The 24253-nt window shown below is 40.7% G+C and overlaps 1 protein-coding gene across 1 annotated transcript; it reads left to right on the top strand.

Moving 5' to 3' along the window:
- Positions 1 to 8499: 8499 nt before the first annotated feature.
- On the top strand, positions 8500 to 19644 carry LOC124879826 (serine incorporator 1-like). Its single transcript, XM_047384579.1, has 10 exons — positions 8500 to 8648; positions 11770 to 11931; positions 12117 to 12304; positions 15311 to 15390; positions 15484 to 15621; positions 15745 to 15914; positions 16234 to 16324; positions 16490 to 16643; positions 18093 to 18308; positions 18392 to 19644. The coding sequence occupies exons 1-10, from the start codon at positions 8610 to 8612 to the stop codon at positions 18528 to 18530; spliced, it is 1377 nt and encodes a 458-aa protein (XP_047240535.1). The 5' UTR covers positions 8500 to 8609; the 3' UTR covers positions 18531 to 19644.
- The last annotated feature ends 4609 nt before the right edge of the window (positions 19645 to 24253 follow it).

Below are 24253 nucleotides of genomic sequence, written 5' to 3'. Positions count from 1 at the left end.
CGCGGGCACGATGAGAGGGGGAGGAGGAGCCTTAGAAATCAAATCGGGTTGGAGCATCAGGAACATTAACAGGATGGTTATTAGAGGAAATGGTAGAACCACCATCAAGCATGCAAATGAATCATTTAGCTTTAAACTATTGGTCAAATGGAAAAGGGCATAAACAAAACCATCTAACACAAGAAGTGTTAGAACAATGCTGGGAAGAAGACAAATAACATACAAAGTTTGGGTTGGATCATAAACCAGAAAACTGCAGAAATTCAAATCGATAATATTAATGTTAGTTCAATATTACCATTATCAATCATACATCCATGGATATTCCCACACACAATAGTAGATTTGGAATTATTAGATGCAGTAAGAATACATAACAAATATAGATATGTAAAAAATATATACAGATACATCAAAGAATACAGCAGATCAAATCGGCGTAGCATTCATTATTCCTGAGTTTGAAATGAAAGTAGGGAAGCGGATAAGTGACAATTTATCAGTGTACACAGGAGAAATGGTAGCAATACTATTCACTGTTCAGTGGACTGAAGATAGTCAACCCTGAGATCAATCATTTGTTCCGATTCCAGGTCATCATTACTCAGTATTAAAAACAGCTGTTGATAAAGTAGACCAGACATCTTGATAGAAATTCAACAAAACTGGTTAGAATCAAAATTATGGGATTAATTGTTAAATTTGCATGAATACAGCTCATATTGGTATTAGAGGTAAAGAAATAGCAGACAAAGTTGCAAAGGAGTCTACTAGAAACAATTTAATTGACATACATATCACATTCAGACTAACGAATGTAAAAAGCATGAGAAAGATGGCAAAAACAATAAGAAGAGGAAAGAAAATGTATGGTTTCATAGGATCCAACAGAAAAGAGGAGAAATGAGAAGTTGTGGATTAAACAGGAGGGAGGAAATGGTGATATCACTTCACAGGATTAAACAGGAAATAATTCATATTTGGGTGAAATAATACTGGTAAATATGAAAAGATGAAACTATAGAACATATTTTATTATGCTGCCAGAAATAAAAGAACGTAACTGATTAACAGTCTTTCTAAAATGAAAGTAAGGTTAGATCCCATTGAATTATTACAGAGGAGTTCAGTATCTATGGTTCTCAAGCTCTGATGGGGTTTGTTTTAACATTGTTCCAGTCCACACTCTTTTCCAGTTGATGGTGGTAATGCACCAAATTGTTGTTCACAAATGGCCAAAGAAGAAGAAGAAAGGGGTGAAGCTGTTGCAGTTCTTCTGATGGATCACAGGCACATCTCATTAAATTAGAATATCATTAAAATGTTTTTTTTATTTCAGAAAATCTAATCAAAAAGTTAAACTCATTTATTGTATCAATTCTTCGCACACAGACTGATATATTTATATTATATTTATTACTGTTACTTTTAATAATGATAGCTTACAGCTAATTGGAAACTCAAAGAGAAAATTAAAATATTAACAGCATATGCGCTAAATATTTGGCCAGGGCTCTGCAATAGTTACTGCATCAAAGGAAGACCAAGTTGCTTTAGTAGCAGCTCTTACGCACTGTTGGGCCTGGGTTCTCTCCCTTATGAGAATACTGTGGGGTTTTAAGTCAGGCCAGATTGTCGGCCACCTAAGCACGGTTAGTATTATGGTCATCAAAGCAGGTATTAATAGTTTAGGCAGATATCAAGCACAATTGACACTGTGGAATCTTTCCGCTTCCTGGGAACCATCATCTCCCAGGATCTCAAGTGGGAGCCAAACATCAGCTCCCTCATCAAGAAAGCCCAGCAGAGGATGTTCTTCCTGCGGCAGCTGAAGAAATTCAACCTGCCAAAGACTATGATGGTGCACTTCTACACAGCCATCATTGAGTCCATCCTCACCTCCTCCATCACCATCTGGTACGCCGCTGCTACAGCCAAGGATAAGGGCAGGCTGCAGCGTGTCATTCGGTCTGCTGAGAAGGTGATTGGCTGCAGTCTACTGTCGCTCCAGGAACTGTACACCTCCAGGACCCTGAAGCGGGCAGGGAAGATTCTGGCTGATCCCTCCCACCCTGGTCACAGACTCTTTGAGACTCTCCCCTCTGGCAGGAGGCTGCGGTCCATCTGGACCAAAACCTCACGCCACAAGAACAGTTTTTTCCCATCTGCCACCAGCCTGGTTAACAAAGCCCGGAAACCACCCTGACACTCTCCCTTTCACCCACACCCCCCCTTTTTTTGCTGACAGGACACCTGTAAACTGTAACTCTATGCGTTACATTAACGCTCAGCTCGGACTCCTGCTTTACTTGCACAATGATCACCTGCACTGTTGTATTGCTCTTGCATCTTATACTGCTCTATATTTACTCTCACTCACTTAAAACTGTGCACATATATTTATATTATATTGTAGATATGTTTATACTGTTTCATTTTTATTGTATTGCACCAACTACGCCAAAACAAATTCCTTGTATGTCCAAAAACGTACTTGGCAATAAAGCTTTTCTGATTCTGATTCTGATTCTGGACCACAGTGGCCCAACACCAGCAAATGACATTGCTCTGCAAGTCATCACTGATTGTGGAAGCATCGCTCTGGACCTCGAGCAACTCAGATTATGTGCTTTTCAACTCTTCTTCCAGACTCTGGACATTGTTTTCCAAATAAAATGCAAAATTTACTTTGATCTAAAGTGCAACTATCTAGTGCAGTCTCTGGCTGCATTGAGTTGTTGACTTTGCACCAGTCCCTCATTTTGAGCAGGCATGTGGTTACAGTGAAGAGGACAAGTCCACTTTAACAAGAAACCTTCAGCAGAAACACGCTCACCCTGAGCGACATGGTGTATGATTCGACAGGGCAGAAACACAAAAACACAAGAGTGTAAAAAGGGTTTTATAGTTCTGTGTGTGAGGTAGATTTAACAAGATGTTAATAAAGGTGTAAATGTCTTATATAGCGTCAATAAAAAAATCACAAGTCACAATCAAAATCATACGTTTAAAGTGCAAGACAGCCATCCTAGATTTTCTGTTCATAAAAGATACAAAATATCTGACCAGAGACTTTTCTATTTTCTTTCACAAAACTTAGAAATTTACAATTCTGACTAAAAATCGAAAGCATAATAAAAATGTCTCCTTAAACTAATCCTTCAGTGCCCATCCTTTTTTATTTTCTTTGTCTTTAATAAAATACCACAAAAACTCTCTAAGTCCAAATCTGTTTTAACAATGGTACTACAAAAACTAGATTACTCCAGACGGCAGAAATGGAAAATTAATTATTTGCTGAGTGAATAGATTCACAACTGTTAGCAAAACAAGTATGGTTGTACAGTTGTAAGCTCTGTTGCCTTTATAGCTTGGAGGTCTTGGGTTTAAATCCCAGCTGGAACCTCTCTGCGTGGAGCTTGCATCTTCTCAGGTCAGTTGTGGAAACAGCTTTTGGGAGACTAAAGGGTAGATGGAGGTGTCTCCTAAAGAGAAACTTGCTGTTGAAAAGCATTGTTGCTAACGTTGATATATATTACTGGATTGGACATCTCGTGTCTACCGCATGACACACATGCGCTATTGCTATGCACTGGGTCAGGACTGCTGCAGAATCAGCATCAGAAGTACACAAACCTGGTTCTTTTTAAAGGGTAATAAAGTTCTATGACTAGAGTGACGTATTATTTTGACAGTTTGACTTGAATGTAAGTGAGATATAGTTGACACGAAATGTAATTTGCAAAATAATCTAAACAAAATATGCGATGTACACAGGTATGCCATGAAAAGTAGTACAGCGTTTAAAATACTATAACAAAACATTTTATGTCGTTAAATAAAGATTAAATAATATAATACAAGGATATCAATATTCATCTACAGTAATTTATTAGTGGAGTTTGTGAAGGGTAGCTAGACAGAATCTGAATTCCTGGACATTTATGTTCGTTATAACTATATTATAAAGTTTGCAGTATTTTACATTAAAACTTAACATTTGCTTTATTGTGGGGTTTGCCACCCCTCAGGTTCCTGAAAGTGGAGCAAACCTCCTCAATAAGCCAGTTATGCTGGATAGGCTATGCTAGCGTTTTCACTCTTCGCCACTAGTGTTTATATCTTACCTGCTCCTTTACGAGCAAATGTTAATTTACAGCACTTTGTTGCAACCACTGCTTTCTTAGTTTTTTTCCTCTCTGCTCCTCAGAGCATCTTTTTCTGATGTTGTGATAGACCACGTCAGAAAAAGAAAGGAGGGGGCATCTGGGAGCTTCATTCAGATACCCGAGTGAGCCGCATGAACGGCATAGACAATTTTAAAACATCAAGCGCGCCCCGAACTGAGCCTTTGGGCCTGGTTGAACATGGAAATGTTCAGGTGCTCCCGATGGCCAGTCCACTCCTGGGCCTTGGTGGCAGGAGTCACAGGAACCCTCTTTTAATACATTTATTTACAAATTCCTGCATCAAGGCCAAAAACCAACCAACTCTGATACAATAATCACCACAACAGATGGGCTGGTCCCACCAAGCAGAGACAGTTGTGATCGGAAGACTTCTCTGCAAACTGCTTCAAACAAGAAACCTCTTAATTCGCAAATAAATGATGTCAGAGGTCAGGATTTCTTCCAGACGAAGGAGAACGTTGAAGCAGATGCTATAGCCACATTGCTTAATGCATCTAATGGGAAAAGATCGCCAAAGAAAAGGTTGTTGCCGCTGTTGCTAAATGGATCAAGGCTTGTCACAAAAGTACATTTAGATATTGGCACTTATTGCTAATAATTTAAAATCCGAAATTATTATTTTTATTATTAATAGTAATCTGAAATTATTATTTTTAAATAAGATAAATTACACATGCAAACCCATATATTTAAATAAATGTTTCTCTAAAGATTCTAATATAAAGAAGAAAAAAAAAAAAGACACCAGGTAATGTCTTCAGATCTTGAATCATTCCTGCTGCTGCTCCATGCTTCACACTTCGCCTAACGTTGTTTTACTCAGTGCCGTATCCAAAAACCATACGCATATCACGCAGTAAAAGCCAGTGATAAATGCGGTAGCCAGTCCAAAACAACTAATTCTATGGAAGTTAAACTAGTCAAACTGCTTCACACATATATAAATATATGTGTGTATTTATTGATATAGCGAGATCTAGTCTGTTTCCTGGTGGTGCGGTATGATTCATGCATATTGACTCCAGCACCTGCTCCTGCTCCGGCAAAAATAGACTAAGGTGGAGTCAGATGGCCATCCGCACACCACAGCACCTGTGCTCTGCCAACTGATTAAAGCTGACTTTCTTCTGACTCTGCTCCATCTCTCTGTGAGAGTGACTGAAATATATCTAAAGAAATATCATATTCTCTGCTGCTGCCTGTGTTGCTGGTCATTGTTGCAGCAGTTTACATGTGGAGGTCCCCTTTGACATCATAAAAGAGTGCAACAAAATCGTTAAGTCGTAGTCTGGAAATCCCTTTTTAGTGAAATTTATGACCATATATCTCAACAATTGTTCATTTCAGTGGCATGATTTTACTTTTTAAAATATTTTTTCAATGTTTCTTTTCCATAAATGTAATTGGATTTATCATGAAAATGTTATGTCACTGGTACTTTAACATTCTTAAAAAATAATAAAATAAATAACATTCTTGTCTAACACTCAACATGTCTCAAACTACAGTCCTTATCACTTTTCTTTCTAACCAAATGTCTTAGCATAATCCAAACAAAATAACAAATAAGCTTAAGGAATCCTTTAAAAATGAAAATTACCAAGATCTTTCGAAGAAGCATCTATTACCTTTTTTTTAAGTATGGAAAGGATGAACAATTATGTAGTTCCTATAGGCCAATTTCTTCGTTAAATGTCTAATTTAAAATGCTAACTAAATTTCTGGCTAAAATGTTTGAACAAATAATAGGACGATTGACTCATATCGATCAGACAAGTTTTATTAAGAACCATCAAGGTACAAATAATGTAAGAAAACTGCTTCACATTTTAGAATCGTCAAAGGATGCTCCTGAACCTAGAGTCGTAATAGCGATGGATGTGGAGAAAGCATTTGATTGTATCGAATGGGAATTTCTTTTTAAAACTTTACAAATAATGAATTTTGGGGATGCTTTTCTAAAATGGATAAATATATATAGAGAGAACCAGTAGCTGTTGTGACAAATGGCTTGACATAAAAACTTTCTAACCTAATATATCTACTAATCCAATAGATCAGTCAGTCAGTCATTTTCTACTGCTTATTCCATAGTGGGTCGCGGGGGAGCTGGTGCCTATCTCCAGCAGTCTATGGGCAAGAGGCAGGGTACACCCTGGACAGATTGCCAGTCCATCGCAGGGCAACACACAAACAACCATGCACACACTCATTCATACACCTAAGGTCAATTTAGAGTTACCAATTAACCTAACAGACATGTCTTTGGACTGTGGGAGGAAGCCGGAGTACCCGGTGAGAACCCACACATGCACGGGGAGAACATGCAAACTCCATGCAGAAAGACCCCTGGCCGGGAATCGAACCCAGGACCTTCTTGCTGCAAGGAAACAGTGCTACCAACTGCGCCACCGTGCACTAATCCAATAGATTCAATGCCTAATTTGATGTAGCTTTTGGAAGTGTATATAGTGAACTGTCAGGGTATAAAGTTAATAATGGAAAAAGTGAAATTATGCCTCTAAACAAACTGGCCATGTCTCAATTACCTTATGTGACATGTTTTAAATGGAGCCTTAACGGCCTGTGATATCTAGGTATTAGTATATGCAATGATTTGGACCAAATGTATAAACTGAATTACCTTCCATTAATTGATCAATTGAAAACAGATATACAGTACTGTGCAAAGGTTTTAGGGCAGGTGTGAAAAAATGCTATAAAAAAAGAATATTTTCATAAATGGAAGTGTTAATTTATTTTCATCAGTCAACAAAATGCAGTGAATGAACAAAAGAGACATCTAAATTAAATCAATATATTGTGTGATCACCCTTTGCCTTCAAAACAGCATAAATTCTTCTAGGTCCACTTGCACACAGTTTTAAAGGAACTCGGCTGGTAGGTTGTTCCAAACATCTTGAAGAACTAACCACAGATCTTCTGTGGATGGAGGCTTTGTCACATCCTTCTGTGTCTTCATGTAATCCCTGAAACACTCTATGATGTTGAGATCAGGGCTCTGTGGGACCAGACCATCACTTCCAGTAAGTCTTGTTCTTCTTTACCCTGAAGATAGTTCTTAATGACTTTGGCTGAAGGTTTGTGGTCGCTCACTTTTAGCATTTTGTAAATTAATAAAAATATACAATCATCATTTATATTTCTAAAAGCATTCTTTGTTTAGAGCATTTTTTCATGCACTACAGGCACAGCATCATCCTTGAACTGGATTTTGTAAGTATAAGGTACTGTCCCATGTCCTCTTTAGACTGAAGGAAATATATTGACAGTGTCTGAACTTCCTTCATGCTGTTGGTGTTCCAGTCTTTTGCCTTGTTTTACTACTTTCATATTGTCAGTATTAATCTGATAGATCCTCTTCACTAGTCCTAGGTCCTCAGATGTTTTGTCTCCTAAGAGTGACTTGTGTCCATTAGGCACAATGGTGAACAAAATGTTATGCTGTCTGCCTTTCACAGTCACTTTAAGTCTGCATCCACCTTTTGTTTCTATTGGCTGGTTGTTATAAGTCCTCAGAGGCATGACTTTTTCTGTAAGTATTTTAGGCTTCTCAGTCAGTACCTTAAAATCATTCTCATTGATCCAGTAAGCTTTGGCCCCTGTGTCAATTTTAAATGTTACAATGGTCTCATTGACTAGCACTGGAGCAGTCCATTTGTAATCTGTGACTATACTTAAAGTTTGGCCAATGTTGTTTATTCCTGAAGACTGTGTGCTGACATCTTCAACATGTGACACCATCTTAAGATAAATGTTTTACTTAATTTATCGCTGTCACCTGTGTCTTCCCTTGCTCTGTGTACGTCTTGTCCTTTCTTCTTGGTCAGACACATTTTTGCATAATAGTTTTGCCCTTTACATTTTGCACGTTTTTTCCATAGGCAGGACATTGTCTTGGTCTGTGTTTCTCGCCACATCTTTTGCAGGTGAACATTTCTTTATCACTGGTTTTGTCTTTGTTGTCATTGTTTTTCAATTTGCTGAATTGTGAATTGACACTACTCAATATACTTCCATTTTGGTTGGAAATCTGTTCATAAGCCATTTATAAACGCGTTGCATTTATTTAAGCAGGACAACGGTTGACAAGCAGAGCAGGGCTGATGGGGTCATGGATGAGTTTGTCATGACAGAAACGCCCTAAACAATCAACCCGTGAGCTGAGATTTGTATGAATTTAATGAAACACTATGTGTAACAAAACAAAACTAACAGTGAACCACAACCAAAGAGCTGTTAACCGACATGGGAGTTTCAGCATAGTCAGTGTGATCACGGGGCAAGGCCTTTACTTTGAAAGGAACCGACGGATATCCGTTTTGTATTGTTTCTTCCGGGACGTTTGGAGTTGTTTGAGTTGTTACGTTTCTTGGCCGAACGGAGAAATAAACCATAATGGGAGCTTGTTTGGCTCTGAGTTCCCTCGCCAGCTGTGTGAGTTACTAATTTAGCTGTGAAGCTTTTCCTTATATAATATTAAGAATTCGTCTTTGCCAATTTTATGACCTGTTAGCAAAGTTTTTCTGCGTCGTCTAGCCAAGCACGCCTGCTATGAGAGCGATACAGCTATAAGTTAAATGACACAACAAAAAGATGTTTTTTTAATTATTATTATTACAAAACTGTTGATTTACGGTGGTTACGTAGGCCTGGTTTAAACTATTTTCTTTGAGCTTGCCACACATTAGGTGTAATTAAATGATGCAATATTGTTTTCGATTTAACATTTAGTCAAAGTTATTACTTTATTTACTGTCAACAGAATAATAAGGAATGTTTCAGAAACAGCTGGTTAAAGGAAAAACACGCGGTAAAGGGACGGTTGCGGCAGTTTCCTTGTTTTGGCTGGATCATGACGTCACCGTATTTGTTATTTTTACATCATGTACGTCATGGACGACATTCTTAAATGGCTGCTAAAGCTACTTGTGTGGCTCAGCATGCGCACATAATAAACGCCCAAATAAATAAGATTTATATCAGAAATATATCATCATATATTTGTTAATTTGTGGGGAAATTTAAGGGCGTCTGCAGCAAAGTGACAGGAAAATGGAAGCACACAGAATACAGACAATAATAACCATAACATTCTGATTTAAATTGGGTAATTTTGGTGCCCACATAGAACATTTAAATTTAATTCTCAAAAAATGTGTTGATTTTAAATGTGGAAAAAAATGCCAGAGGGTGATGTGAAGGCAAAAGTAACGTACCCAGACCTGACATTGTTGAACACTGCAAATATTTACAACGCTTTGCTTTTTCCACATTCTGTTATTTAAAAATCTTATTCCAAAATGGGTTAAGCTAATTTTTCATGACATTTTAATGACATTGTGAAAAAGCTTTATTATATTAGAAATAAAAAATAAATAAGAACTCATAAGTATTCCCTCCTTTTGCTCAATAATATTTTGCTGCACCTTTGGCAGCAGATACAGCCTCAAGTCTTCTTCAGTATAATGGCACAAGGTGAGCACACCTAGTTTTGGCCAGTTTCACCCATTCCTCTTTTCAGAACCTTTCAAGCTCCATCAGGTTGGATGGAAGATGTCTGTGCTCAGCCATTTTCAGATCTCTCTAGAGATGTTCAGTCGGATTCGTCTCTGTCTGGGCCACTTAAGGACATTCGCAGAGTTGTTCTGAAGCCACTCTTTTAGGATCTTGACCATTTGCTTTGGGTCATTGTCCTGCTGAAAGATGAACAGTCATCCCAGGCTAAGGTCAAGAGAAGTCTTGAGTAGGTTTTCAGCCGAATGTCTTTGCATTCATCTTTGCCTCAGGCGCCTGGCAATAAGCCAAAGAGGTCAATCTTTGTCTTGACAGACCAGAGACTGTAATTTCTCATGGTCTGAGAGTTCTTCAGGTGCCTTTTGGCAAACTCACAGGGGCTGCGTTTTACTAAGGAAAAATCAAAAAGATCCATGTTGCCATTATGAGGTGTTGGATTTGGACGAAAAAACAATTTAATCCATTTTGGAATGGTGAAGAATCCTTTAAAACAGTCCTAGATCCAGACCGTGATCCAGTTCACCACCAAAATTTAATGGATTCTTCCCTGGGCTAAGACACAGCTTGGACGTAAAAAAAAAAATCATAAAAAGTCGTTGACAAACAAACCAAACTGAAAACACAACCTCCTTGGAGGAGGTAATAAATAAAAAGTCAAGCATTCGTAGTACTTTCCTGGCGCACGCTACTTCAAAGGCATGATGGGACTTGATGTTCCACAAAATTCACTTAATTTGCTTACATTTTGACCTGTGTAACACCACCTTTTAAAATACTCCGACGTACATGGCTAGATAGGAAACAGTGTGGCAGCAGCTTAAGAGTGGCACCCATGACTGTTACTGAAGTATTGCAGTTTTAAAACCACAGTTGCTAAGCTCCGAATGCCATCTCATTTTATCAGCTGACTGTGAGCGCTACCAGAGTAGATAGCCTGACTAATTAACCAGCTCAAATTAACAGGGAATAGTCAGGTTACTCTGTAAAGATCAGAAAGACAAAAACTGATAATATTCTGTGCAATAAGCACCTGAAAACTCCTAAAAAATCTAGACATGTCAAATTGAAAACAATAAAAAAACAATCTAACTGCAATAATCAATGTGAAAACAATATAGGGTTTGGGGTTCTATTCATCATCTCAAGTGTTGGTTCTGATGTAGCACAACTCAATCTTTAGACTCCGTCTCCAGACAGACTGAAGCTTCTTACAGGTACGGCTGTGGGGAAAAAAAGGCTTGTTGTCAACAGTGTATTCATTTTCATTATTTCATTAATTGTCAAATCACCCCCCACCCCCGCACCAAAGGTCACGTGAGTTCAGAAAAACAACTGATGGGTAATATTTACTTGTCTGGAATCATGTAGGCTCTAATCATACCAAGGAAAAAACACTCTGAATGTTTTGGGAACAAGAAAGTCACAAAACTTGAATAACTGCTGCCAGTTATTAATTTTTTGAGGGACTATGTCTTATAGCAGAGATGATGTTAACCTTGACCTCCAACTCGGGGCCTCATGCTGTAAGGAAACAAAAAAAGCAATGAAGGGGTTTTAAATATTATCAAAGGTTTTAGCTTTTTCCAAACAGTTTTTATTGCCTGATTTAGGATTGTTGTTTCTGAAGGTATCAGGCCCGCTCGTCCTTACGAACCCGAGGCTTGTGTTTCCACCTAAAGCTAGCATACTGTCATGCATGCTGAAGGTTAAAAAAGGATGGATGACCTCAGTGAAAGCATTCGCTTCGTTGCTGCTGACATTTCTCAGCAGTTGTGCATTTACATCATGTAGAACCTCCTCTGTAATGTGGTTTGCAGCACTAGAAGCGCCTGATTAAAGTCACTGGAAATTACGATTTGTTTTTGGTCTCCTGTGAGCTCCGTGAGGAAATCTAAACATTGTTCCTCTGGCAGCAGAGACTGTATGAAGCACAGCCTGAGCAAACCATGCATGATTATCCCACACCGCACATGGCCTTTAATGACTTTTAGAGCACATGAAGCAGGCTAATCATCTTTATAACACCTCATCCCTCCTCCAGGCGTCCTGTTTGTGCGGCTCGGCCTCCTGCCTTTTGTCATCATGCTGCCCGTCCACAAACAACTCAACCATCAGCCGGCTGGCTTTCTCCTTCCTGCTGCTGCTGGGAACGCTGGTGTCCATCATTATGATTCTTCCAGGCATGGAGGAACATCTTAAAAAGGTATTTAGTGTCATTTCCAAATGCCGGAACATAAAATCTGGGGATCGGATGGGTTAACAGGGATATGTTACAGCAGCTGAAGGAGTTGCCTGAAATGTATGCTTTTGTCACAGGGAGGGAGTTTTTAAAGACTTGGGTCTCGAAAATCAATGTTGTTAAACCAGTCGCCTCTGTGACATTGTTAGATTCCAGGTTTCTGTGTGGGCGGCACAAGCATACCTGGCATAAAGAACCATGTGAACTGTGACGTCATCGTGGGCTACAAGTCCGTGTACCGCGTGTGCTTCGCCATGGCCTGCTTCTTCTTCCTTTTCTCCATCATCATGATCCGAGTGCGCAGCAGCAAGGACCCCCGTGCTTCCATCCAGAACGGGTTCGTACAGTACACCTTCTTCATCTAAGGGTGCCACACTGACCTCTGGTGGCCAAATGTATACACTGCACGTTTAGAGTTCTTTGTACACTGCCCTATTTCCACATTTTGTTCACATTACAACCACAAACATACATGGGTTTTTATGTGATAGATGAATAGAAAGTAGTGTACACTCATCCCCTGGAAATTAACTGAAGCAACTTTTGATCTGGTTACAACCTCAAGTCTTCTGGGGCATGTCTCCAGTTAATGTTGTCTACATCTAGAGTCGGACATTTCCTCCCAGTCTTCTTTTTGCCACAAATTCTGTGTTGAGTTTAGGTCAGGACTTTGATTGGGCCATTCTAATACATGAATATGCTTTAATCTAAATCATGTCACCAGTTACAGTCCTGCTGGAAGGTTAACCTCCTCTTTAGCCTCAAGTCTTTCCTTGTCTCTAACATGCTTCCTTACTGAATTTAGCTCAATCTATCCTCCCATCAGCTCTGAACAGCTTCCCTGTCTCGGCTGAAGAAAAGCCTCCTCACCTTACCATGCTTCACCAAGGGCATGATGTGTTCAGGGTTAGTTGTTTAACTAAGCATTTTGCCTCTATTCCAAAAATATAACCATAACCTGGTTTATTCTTCTTCACAACTGTATCGTTGAACTGTCTGCTGTGTTCATGATGCTGTTCACTGATGTTTTCTTTCAAACCTCGGAAGCATTCACAGAACCGCTGGATTTATACTGGGTACCAGTTTCACACAAATACGTTTTTACCAGTTAGATGACCTCGTATGGCACTTTGTCAAGTCCGAGGACTCCAAAGAGCTTTACACTACAATCAGTCATCCACCCATTCTCACGCTGATGCTGGTAGACTACATTGTAGCCAGAAGTGAGGCTACCTTACAATTGGTGCCACTGGGCTCTCTGACCACCATCAGCAGGCAAAGCAGGTGAAGTGTCTTGCCCAAGGAAACAACGACTGAGGTGGACGTAGCGGGGGTTCAAACCAGCAACCTACTGGTTACAGGACGAACCTCTACCACCTGAGCCAACATAGTTTAATGATATCAAAACCCAGGCGTGTCGTTAGACCTGGGCTTCCGGGGCTTCAGCCCCAGATGTTTTCTGAATAGCCCCCGACTTCTTGAAATTTAGAAGTATTAAAAGGATATAGCCACAAATTTGTATTTAAAAAAAATCGTTTTTTAAAATTGTGTTCCATGTAATCACCTCCTGCTCCACCTAACCTGACAATGAGTTTAAAGAAGAAGTCAAAAAATACTTATTTGCACACTCGCAGCACCACAAATGCCCAACTACGCGCACAGCCAGAGACGGACTCCATTCTGGAGAAGTCCAGAACAGCAGTTTATTCCAGGTCGACCTGCCTCGTTCTTTACCCAAAAAGTTACACTCAGCGCCTCCAAGAGGCCTCATTTCAGAGCATCAACCAGAGAGTGGGAGCCTGGTGTGTGTGTGTGTGTGTGTGTGACTTGGAATGGGCTGATTGTAAGTTACAGATAATCACGTATTCACCCAGCAAGACATGAGGTGGAGGTTCACTCTAATGAGCATCTTCAGGGTCATGATGAGGGACTTTCACCTGAGCTACAGGTGAAGTTAAATGATCTGTGATAGAAAACAGCAGCAACCTTCTCTGTGAGCTTCTAGCTGGATTTACATCATAATGTGAAAATATCTGGTCCTTTTAATTCAGTCAAAATAAATATCTCCTGGTTCCAGTAAGACGTAGTAGAAAGTAAGCCTCCATCTTCTCTTTCATATCTTCTGCTGATTCTGAACATACAGCTCTGGCTTTAAAGATGCAGGATAATTAAGAAATAAATCATAGCAATTAATCACAGGTGGACCATTGATTAGTTAACTATTTTATTTTTCTGAATTACACATGAAATATTATATAAACTAAACTTATTAATCAAGGATACAGTTTTACTGAAGGTGACATACATACCATATGTATACAGTTATTAATAACTAATATTAGTCCTGATAAGGTCCAGGATGAGGCTCTATGCTATATTTTAAACACCACAACTTAACATCCTTTCCTCTCAGTGTTTAATAGTAAGAACTGCATTAATGTCTCACATGTTCAGTGCAGAACAAAAGACTGTGTTGGAAAATGTTTCATTTATTATTTTTTCAGGACAAATTTCTTCAGAAGTGGAATGAAGGGCCGAAAAGATGGCAATAAAAGAGAATAGGTTCATAATGGAAGGAATAATTTGAATAAAATGTTTCAAAAGCTCTTGACGTAAAATAAATGTGTTTTAGGGTTTTACCATTTGACTAAGATTTAGGAAAATCAACTTTATAGCACTTTCCTTTTTTGAAATATAAGAATAAAGACAATGGAGCCTCAGGAGTGGAACACTTTAATGAGAGTGTATTGTTTAAAAAAGGTAGTTTATGTAGATGACAAAAGAAGCACATTTATCTGACCCATAGTAAACATCTCTGAGTTTAGGAAAAACCTTTGTGAGTAAAAATTCAGATTAAGTTTTTTTCAAAATGAGTCATTATCTGCTTCAGCAAAATGGTTTTTCATCATTTTCATTTCTCCTTATTCTTTATTCAAAAATAAAAACCAAGTAGAATTATTGTAAACCTTTTTTGTTTGATTCACGATAATTTACATTCAGTCTAAAACCAGCCGAGACAGAGAACTGTTATTTTAACTTTAAATGACTTATAAACTGTCTTATGGAAATGGAAATATTTCGGGTTTGGGCTAAAGCCCCCGATGTTTTAAGACCCTGAAAACGCCCCTGGTAAAACTTATTACTTTCCTACCACTTCACAGATATGTGCTACTATGTATCGCTCTATCACATAAAATCCCAATGAAATAATAGAAAGTTTGTGGTTGTAACAAAATGTGAAGAGGTTAAACAGGTGTGAATATTTTAGACATGCGCTGTGTTCTGATGAACTTACAGTATTTACTTTCTGAACAGAAAACAATTTGACCTTTCTTCCTTCTAGGTTCTGGTTCTTCAAGTTTCTGGCTTTGGTTGGCCTAACTGTGGGAGCCTTCTTCATCCCTGATGGCACCTTTACTACTGGTATGAGGCTTATTGTATCCATCCATTAGCCACATAAACAAGCATTTCTATGACGTGATCACTCATCCCCATCTGCCTCCTCCGTGCTGGTAGTGTGGTATTACTTCGGCGTAGTCGGCTCCTTCATCTTTATCATCATCCAGCTCATCCTGCTGGTTGACTTTGCACATTCCTGGAACCAGTCCTGGCTGGAGAAAGCAGAAAATGGAAACAAAAAGTGCTGGTTTGCAGGTAGAAAGTGCTTCTATGTACATATGTAATGTAATGTTCATTAGCATTCCTTTGCAACACGTTGCCTGTTTTAGGTTTTAGTCGGTGACCAGTATTTGTATGATTGTGTGTTTTTTCTCACAGCTCTCCTGTCATTCACCTTCATCACCTATGCTCTGGCTTTTACTGCTGTTGTCCTCTTCTATGTGTTTTACACCCAACCGGACGACTGTACGGAGCACAAGGTCTTCATCAGCCTCAATCTCTTCTTCTGCATCGCTGTGTCTATTGTGGCCATTTTGCCCAAAGTTCAGGTAATGGTGATGTCCCGTAAATGTCTAAATAGAAATGCTCCAATGACTGCTTTTCCTCTTATCCAAGTCATTCGTGATCTGAAGTCTGTTGATGCTGAGCCTCATTTCAATGATTATGTTTTCCTATAAAATACAAATACAATACTTCAAATCCATCAAATGCAACAGTGTCTGTGACGCTGCTTAGATAGATGACTGTAGTGTCCAGAAAAAAGTGAAACCTTTTTAAAAACCAACTCCAGGCTGTTACAGCTGACTGCAAGCTGTCTTCTGTCAGGTCTGGTGTGTTAAAGCATCTAACTGCTCCAATTTTCCACAGGAGGCTCAGCCCACTTCAGGCCTGCTCCAGGCTTCTGTCATCTCGCTTTATACCATGTATCTCACCTGGTCAGCCATGACCAACAACCCCAGTAAGTCCTGTAAATCTGAGACCTTGTCCATATATTCACAAATTGCAGTCATAACCCTGCTCTCCAGCTTTATTTCACACCTATAAGTTCTTGTGTACCTACTTGAGTAGATGCAGACCGTAATCATAAATGGTGTTTAAAGTTAAATGTGCTTTCTCACACTAGACAAACAGTGTAACCCCAGTCTGTTGAGTTTGGTCCAGCCCAGCAGTCCCACTCCACCACCGGGCCCCGCTCAAGCTCCAGGATACGTGCAGTGGTGGGACGCGCAGAGCATTGTGGGACTCCTCGTCTTCTTGTTCTGCACACTTTATGCCAGGTATGTTATCGTTACTGCCAGAGTTAGATCCAAAACCGCCATGACATCCTAGGATGTCAAAAACAGAGGTAGTGTTGAAATGAGTATTGCCTTAACCAGGAGAGAAGCATCAATAAAACTCGATGCCTACAACTAGCATTTAGTTGGAGGTCAACTCCAACATAACTTTGTGAGTATTTACTTAAAGAAAGGAAAAACCTTCCAGTTCTCTCAATTCTCATATATCTGTTTTTGGAAATTCTGTATTATTAAGAAGGGAGAGGAGAGTTACTGACACAAGGAATCTAGATTATGGCGCATTTCAGGTGCTACAATCCAAAATGTAAGAATTAAATGTAACACAGCCGTGTATTCTTTACAGAACAAAAAAACAATATTTAGAGATATAGCGGCAATCTATAAAACACAGTAGTGTAAATGCAGGTACATCTAACTGGTGAACCAAAACTTTATTGCTCCATCCACCTTCTTATCAATATTCAAAACACTGTATGAAGGAAAAACATTGAGCATCAAACACTCCATCACCATGATGAAACATGGTGGTAGCAGCATCATGCTGTGGGGAGGCTTTTCTTTAACATAGACATGGAAAATGCTGACAAGTTGATAAGAAGGTGGAGCTAAATGCTGGGCCATCCTGACAGAAAACCTGATGGAGGCTGAGGCGGAGGTTTACCTTCCAGCAGAACAACGACCCTAAACATACAGATCCAGATTTAAATGGTTCACACCAAAGCATATTCATATATCCAAATGGTCCAGTAATAGTCCAGACCTAAATCTATTTTACAGTCTGTGGCAACACCTAAACATTGATGTTCAGATGCTCTAATCTTGCAGAGCTTGTGGTATTTAGTAAAGAAGGAAGTCAAATGTATTTCTATAGCGCCTTTCGTAGATGTTAAAATCACGAAGTACGTCACAGAGATAAAAAATACAAAAACAAAATATACATTAGACATAAGTGTAGCAGTCTAGTTGAAAGCCTGTCTGTGTAAAAATGTCTTCTTCTTCTTATAAGAGACGGTTGGCGGGCGCGGCGCTGATGGTGTAGGGGTGAAGCGTGCGACCAAATACGAAGGCTACAGTCCTCGAAGCGCCCGTCCCGGGTTCGAGTCCCGGACCCGTCGACATTTGCCGAGTGTCTCCCCCTCTCTCTACCCCTCTTTCCTGTCTGCCTACTGTCAAAAAATCAAAATAAAGGCCTCTAGTGCCGAAAAAATATCTTTAAGAGATGGTTGGTAAAAATGAGACATAAAGTAAAGGCGCGCCACATTGTCCAAATTTTTATTTTTAGGGAATTTTGAAAACCATGTATCAGCCCAGTTTTAATTCACAGCACATTAGCCAATAAAATACCATGTTAGTTGCGGTTGTAAGATCGTAATAAAACATTTGTGTTGTAGTTTGCTGCTGTTAGATGAGATGAGTTCTCTCTCACTGCAGCATCCGCTCCTCCAACAACGCCCAAGTGAACAAGCTGATGCAGACGGAGGAAACCCAGGGTTTGACCGCCGACCAGGAGGCTTCAGTGGGGGAGGACGGAGTCCGGCGTGCCGTGGACAATGAGGAGGATGGTGTAACCTACAGCTACACGTTCTTCCACTTCAGCCTCTGTCTGGCCTCTCTCTACATCATGATGACCCTCACTAACTGGTACAAGTGAGTATCCCATCACTTCCTGTTTTTTAACTCCCCACTGGTGAGCCGATTATCTAATGCTGACTCCTCCTCTAAATCACCAGACCCAACTCCGACTATGAGACCATGCAGACCTCCATGCCAGCTGTCTGGGTGAAGATCAGCTCCAGCTGGCTCAGTTTGGGCCTCTACCTTTGGACCCTGGTGGCTCCGCTGGTGCTTCCTGATCGAGACTTCAACTAAAAATACTCAAGTTGCTAGGCTGAAATGAGCTTCATCTTATAATGCTTTGTTTTCATATTCTCCATTCCAGTGCTAATATACAATACTGACTGCTACTGTTTGTAGGTATGAGATGTTCATTTTAGAAGTGCAGGGTAACGGATTGACTTTAAGCTTTAATCACATTCCAGTTTCCACCTCAGGTGAATGGTTTTTCTTCACTGTTAGAAATAGTTACTGTTGTTTTTTTGGTTCTTTTGACAAATATTTAATTTGTTAAAATTGTATACTGTTTTTTTGTTGTAGCTAATATTAACAGAAGTGCCTTATTGTATTCTTGACACAAATAATTCACAGCGACCACTTGATCAATTTCCTTCCTTTACAACCTTCTGCTTTATGTCTTAGCAGAGTAAAGATCTAATGCTATCCTGTAGGTGATGCTGTTGTCCTTTTGATTTAACGTTCTTTATATTCCATTTGTTTGAATTTCAAATATTTTCAATCTTTTATTTCCTGTTTATTTTAGCCATTTTTTTCTCCTATTCCTCAATGCCACCATGTTAGGCTAGAAGGGATGCCCAGACGCCGTACTGCTCTTCCTTCAGTGATCACATGATTCTGTTCAAATGTGATTTACTGTATTTCTCACTGGTGAAACACACGTAAACAATGTGCAATCACAAGAGCATCGTGAACTGGATGCTGAAGTAAAGCTGTTCTAAGCAAAAACTTCACTCAAGGCTTTAGTTGTGGTCAGATGAGCAGTGACTGCTGGGACATCTGGTGGTAAATCCCAGATGCTAAAACTACAACATAACTGCAGGTCCTCGTATACACACAGTGGTGACAGATCTTTCATTCAAGGTCAAATCTTTGACCTCCTCCCCCTATTTTCATTCGCTGTGTGTCCATTTAATAAAAAATAGTTGAAATGATAAATACAATGTTCAACGAAACAAGTTTAAGCCACTTCAGTTTGTGTGCTTTTTTACATATCAGCCAAAAATATTTTCCTAGAGAGATTGTTTTATAATACTGTTAAAGTTAATCTATAAAATAATGCAACTGAATGTCAGATTCTTTTGTTTGCTTCACCAATAAAGAAAAAATGGTTTTCTTTATGCAAATCCAATCTGAGACTGGTTTGTCTTTCTATTTGCTGCCTCTATTCAACTATTTTCAAACCAACTAGTTCTGCTCTTTCATGAAATAATTCAGATTTTTTGTCTTTAATCCAACTGGCTCATTGGGTTTCCAACAGCAGGCCTATTTGCTTTGTGTTGTCAGATTTAAATAAATCATACCAACCTCTCAAAGCACCTTTACATTAGAGTCACATTCACTCATTCATATATGAAGATTACTAACTTAGGGCGAAGTGCCTTGCCCAAAGGGATTCTGACATGTTACTGGGAGGAAACTGGAACCAAACCCACAACTTTCTGACTGCAATAGAACCCTTCCCACTGATCCACAGTCCCCCCTTTTCTAGCCGTTTTATGGTCTGTCTTTTCACGCTCCTCTGCTTAGAAGCTGAGATTCCTGACCACAAATTATGTGCAAAGCTGTGATATTTTCACATGTGAATTCTGTTCTTCATCACAGGTCAATCGGACTTGTGTCTTTATTTTTGCTGAATAATTGTGTCTTTATTTTGCAGTTTATTAGAATAATAAAGGAATGAACATTAGACCAGTGTAAATATGTGCTTTGGTCTGATGAGTCCAAGTTTGAGATCTTTGGTTCCAACCACCGTGTCTTTGTGCGGCGCAGAAGAGGTGAACGGATGGACTCTACATGCCTGGTTCCCATCGTGAAGCATGGAGGAGGTGGTGTGATGGTGCTTTGCTGGTGACACTGTTGGGGATTTATTGAAAATTGAAGGCATACTGAACCAGCATGGCTACCACAGCATCTTGCAGCGGCATGCTATTCCATCCGGTTTGCGTTTAGTTGGACCATCATTTATTTTTCAACAGGACAATGACCCCAAACACACCTCCAGGCTGTGTAAGGGCTATTTGACCAAGAAGGAGAGTGATGGGGTGCTGCGCCAGATGACCTGGCCTCCACAGTCACCGGACCTGAACCCAATCGAGATGGTTTGGGGTGAGCTGGACCGCAAAGTGAAGACAAAAGGGCCAACAAGTGCTAAGTTTCTCTTTGAACTCCTTCAAGACTGTTGGAAAACCATTTCAGGTGACTACCTCTTGAAGCTCATCAACAGAATACCAAGAGTGAGCAGTAATAAAAGCAAAAGGTGGCTACTTTGAAGAACCTAGAATATAAGACATATTTTCAGTTGTTTCACACTTTTTTGTTCAGTATATAATTCCACATGTGTTCATTCATAGTTTTGATGCCTTCAGTGTAAAGCTACAATATTCATAGTCATGAAAATAAAGAAAACTCTTTGAATGAGAAGGTATGTCCAAACTTTTGGTCTGTACTGTATACACTCATATATTTATATGTGTGTATATGATATAACTTAATATTTACATGTATATATTAGCAGTTGTTAACATTCGATAAATTAGATCAGTTACTGGGTTATCTAAGGTATTCTAAACCAAACAGGTTTCAGCAAGTCACATTTCTGAGTTTTTAGGACCTTTTTAATGCCACCTTGTATGAAATTTGAGGCCCAAACTTAATATGGGGGATGTGCTGTATTACAATCAGACAAAGTATGTGTGTCACACAATGAGATACATTCAAGCTTAGTTTTTGCCTGTTTATTGAACATAAATGCACCCTTTCCACTGGCTCGTAGGCAGTGCGGCTCCGCTCCACTCGGTCTTCTACTCTGGTACCAGTCTTGTTTCCACTGACCCACTCCAGCCATCAGTGCAGTGCACTGTGCTGCTATTAACATTACTGTGTCACATTGTCACATTAAAATAGTCTGCGTAAAATGATAAAAAATCAATGAACACAAAATAAAAACATAACTAGACTAAAAACTAATAATATTTGTATTATTGTATATGCAAGAATATCTTATATATGTTTTTATCATGTATAAAATGATCCCCTGGGATAATTATCTGGACCACAGTCCAGCCAGAACTTCTAAAGAAAGGCTCAGAGGTTCTGATGTGAGGGGGTTGTTAGGAGAAGCAGAGAGGAGAGTCTGGATGGATGGTGAAGCTCCAAAGTCTGCCTGCCTGCATGGTGGTTTGTTCTGTGTTTCGTGGGAAATGTTTTGGGTCTGAACAGCTGATTTTATGTGTGATCAGCTGGTTTAGGATGTTATTAAATACAGCGCCCCCTACCTGTGTATAATTCAGAAAGCTGATGTGTGCTTTTTCTTTTCTTTCAGCCTTCAGGCATAGTTTATGATTTGTAAATAGTAAAATTTAATTTGGGTTTGACCCGCTCCAGCCATTGTGGTCCTTAATATTCTTTTATTACCTTCTCCCTGCACTACCTCTTAAAACAACCTTCTCATTTCTCCTCCTCCCATGGTCAGTCTGTTTATGTCACATGTAGTCCCTGCTCAGTCCCAGTTTGACCAGCTCAGAACAGGGACCAAAAAACCAGGTACCAGTACAGAAAAAAACAGTAATGGAAACGCTCACATAGCAGGCCAAGTGGAGTCAAGTAGGGCCAAATGGGGTAAAAAATCTGCTTACAATTTGTGAGTCAGGGAAAAATAAACTATCCCCTCAGTGGAGTTGTAAGGCTGGTGCTAGACCACCGGGTTTAAAATCCACAAAACCTCTGACAGTTTGTGCCGCACCGAGTGCTGCTCTCAGATCAGTGGTAGTAGTAATAGGGACCGTTTTCTGAGGAGCTTCAGCCACACCAGGGGAGCAAAACTGTGAAACTGCTGGGGTCTGTTTGTGGCTCTTGGCAGCAGCTTTGTGCTTCTCTGACTTCAAATGGCTCTACACCCTTTACCCCCGTGGTGCAAAGATTAAAATGTTTTTTGCACCGTGAGTTCGCTTCGTTCATCCTGGTCGGTGTTTACATCCCACCGCAAGCTAACGTGCAGGTCGCACAGCGCATGCTCGCCGACCAGATACTGAGTGTGGAGCGGACCAACCCGGACTCCTTAGTAATCGTCGCTGGTGACTTTAACAAAGGTAATCTGACCCACAAACTTCCCAAATACAGACAGTTTATAAAATGTCCGACCAGAGAGGACAACATTCTGGATCACTGTTACACCACCATCAGAGACGCTTATCACGCCGTCCCACGTGCTGCACTGGGCCAATCCGACCACATCATGGTCCACCTGATTCCTGCATACAGGCAGAAACTAAAGCTCTGCAAACCTGTTGTGAGGACGACAAGGAAGTGGAGCAGTGAGGCTGTGGAGAATCTCCAGGCGTGTTTAGGCTGTACAGACTGGGATGTGTTCAGGACTACTACCAACAGTCTGGACGAGTACACAGAGGCTGTGACTTCCTACATCAGTTTCTGTGAGGACAGCTGTGTACCATCATGCACCAGGGTGAGTTACAACAACGACAAACCCTGGTTCACAGCTAAACTCAGAAGGTTAAGACTGGATAAGGAAGAGGCCTTCAGGAGTGGGGACAAAGACATATACAGAGAGGCCAAGTACAAGTTTGGCAAGGCAGTGAAAGAGGCCAAACGACTGTACTCTGAGAAGCTCCAAATCCAGTTCTCAGCCAACGACTCTGCGTCTGTCTGGAAAGGGCTCAAGCAAATCACCAACTACAAGCCGAAAGCCCCCCACTCCATCAACGACCGACGCCTCGCCAACGACCTGAACGAGTTCTACTGCCGCTTTGAAAGACAAAGGGACAGTCCTGCAACCATCTCCCACGACGCCCCCCAACAGCTGCAGCCACAATCCACCACCCCCACCTCCCCAACCTCAAGAGGGGCCTTGGCACCTCCAACCCCCACCCTGAAGTTCCCCCCCACCAGCCCCCTACCCACGCCGAGGACGGCTCTTTCCATCCAGGAGAGGGACGTCAACAAACTCTTCAGGAGACAGAACCCCCGGAAAGCTGCTGGTCCGGATTCTGTCTCACCAGCCAGCCTGAAGCACTGCGCTGATCAGCTGTCTCCAGTCTTCACAGACATTTTTAACACCTCACTGGAGACATGTCATGTGCCAGCCTGCTTCAAGTCCTCCACCATCGTCCCTGTTCCCAAGAAGCCAAGGACCACAGGGCTTAATGACTTCAGACCCGTCGCCCTGACCTCTGTGGTGATGAAGTCCTTTGAGCGCCTTGTGCTCTCACACCTAAAAGACATCACCGACCCCCTCCTGGACCCCCTGCAGTTTGCCTACAGAGCCAACAGGTCTGTAGATGATGCAGTCAACCTAGCCCTTCACTTCATCCTCCGGCACCTGGACTCCACAGGAACCTATGCCAGGATCCTGTTTGTGGATTTCAGCTCTGCCTTCAACACCATCGTCCCAGCTCTGCTCCAGGAGAAGCTCTCCCAGCTGAGTGTGCCCGACTCCACCTGCAGGTGGATCACTGACTTCCTGTCTGACAGGAAGCAGCGCGTGAGGCTGGGGAAGCACGTCTCTGACTCCCTGACCATCAGCACCGGTTCCCCCCAAGGCTGTGTTCTCTCTCCTCTGCTCTTCTCCCTGTACACCAACAGCTGCACCTCCAGTCACCAGTCTGTCAAGCTTCTGAAGTTTGCGGACGACACCACCCTGATCGGACTCATCTCTGATGGTGATGAGTCTGCGTACAGATGGGAGGTGGACCATCTGTTGGACTGGTGCAGCCAGAACAGCC

The sequence above is a fragment of the Girardinichthys multiradiatus genome, chromosome 13, assembly GCF_021462225.1.
Source record: "Girardinichthys multiradiatus isolate DD_20200921_A chromosome 13, DD_fGirMul_XY1, whole genome shotgun sequence".
In the NCBI taxonomy this organism is placed as follows: Eukaryota; Metazoa; Chordata; class Actinopteri; order Cyprinodontiformes; family Goodeidae; genus Girardinichthys; species Girardinichthys multiradiatus.
This window is presented reverse-complemented; position numbering and strand designations above follow the sequence as displayed.

What these genes read in the sequence shown, in the direction of transcription:
- LOC124879826 (XM_047384579.1), top strand. Translation starts at nt 8,610, where the DNA reads ATGGGAGCTTGTTTGGCTCTGAGTTCCCTCGCCAGCTGT. An exon ending in TGAGTTCCCTCGCCAGCTGT is followed by an intron (nt 8,649 to 11,769) that starts GTGAGTTACTAA and finishes TCCCTCCTCCAG; the next exon opens with GCGTCCTGTTTGTGCGGCTC. An exon ending in TGATGGCACCTTTACTACTG is followed by an intron (nt 15,391 to 15,483) that starts GTATGAGGCTTA and finishes CCGTGCTGGTAG; the next exon opens with TGTGGTATTACTTCGGCGTA.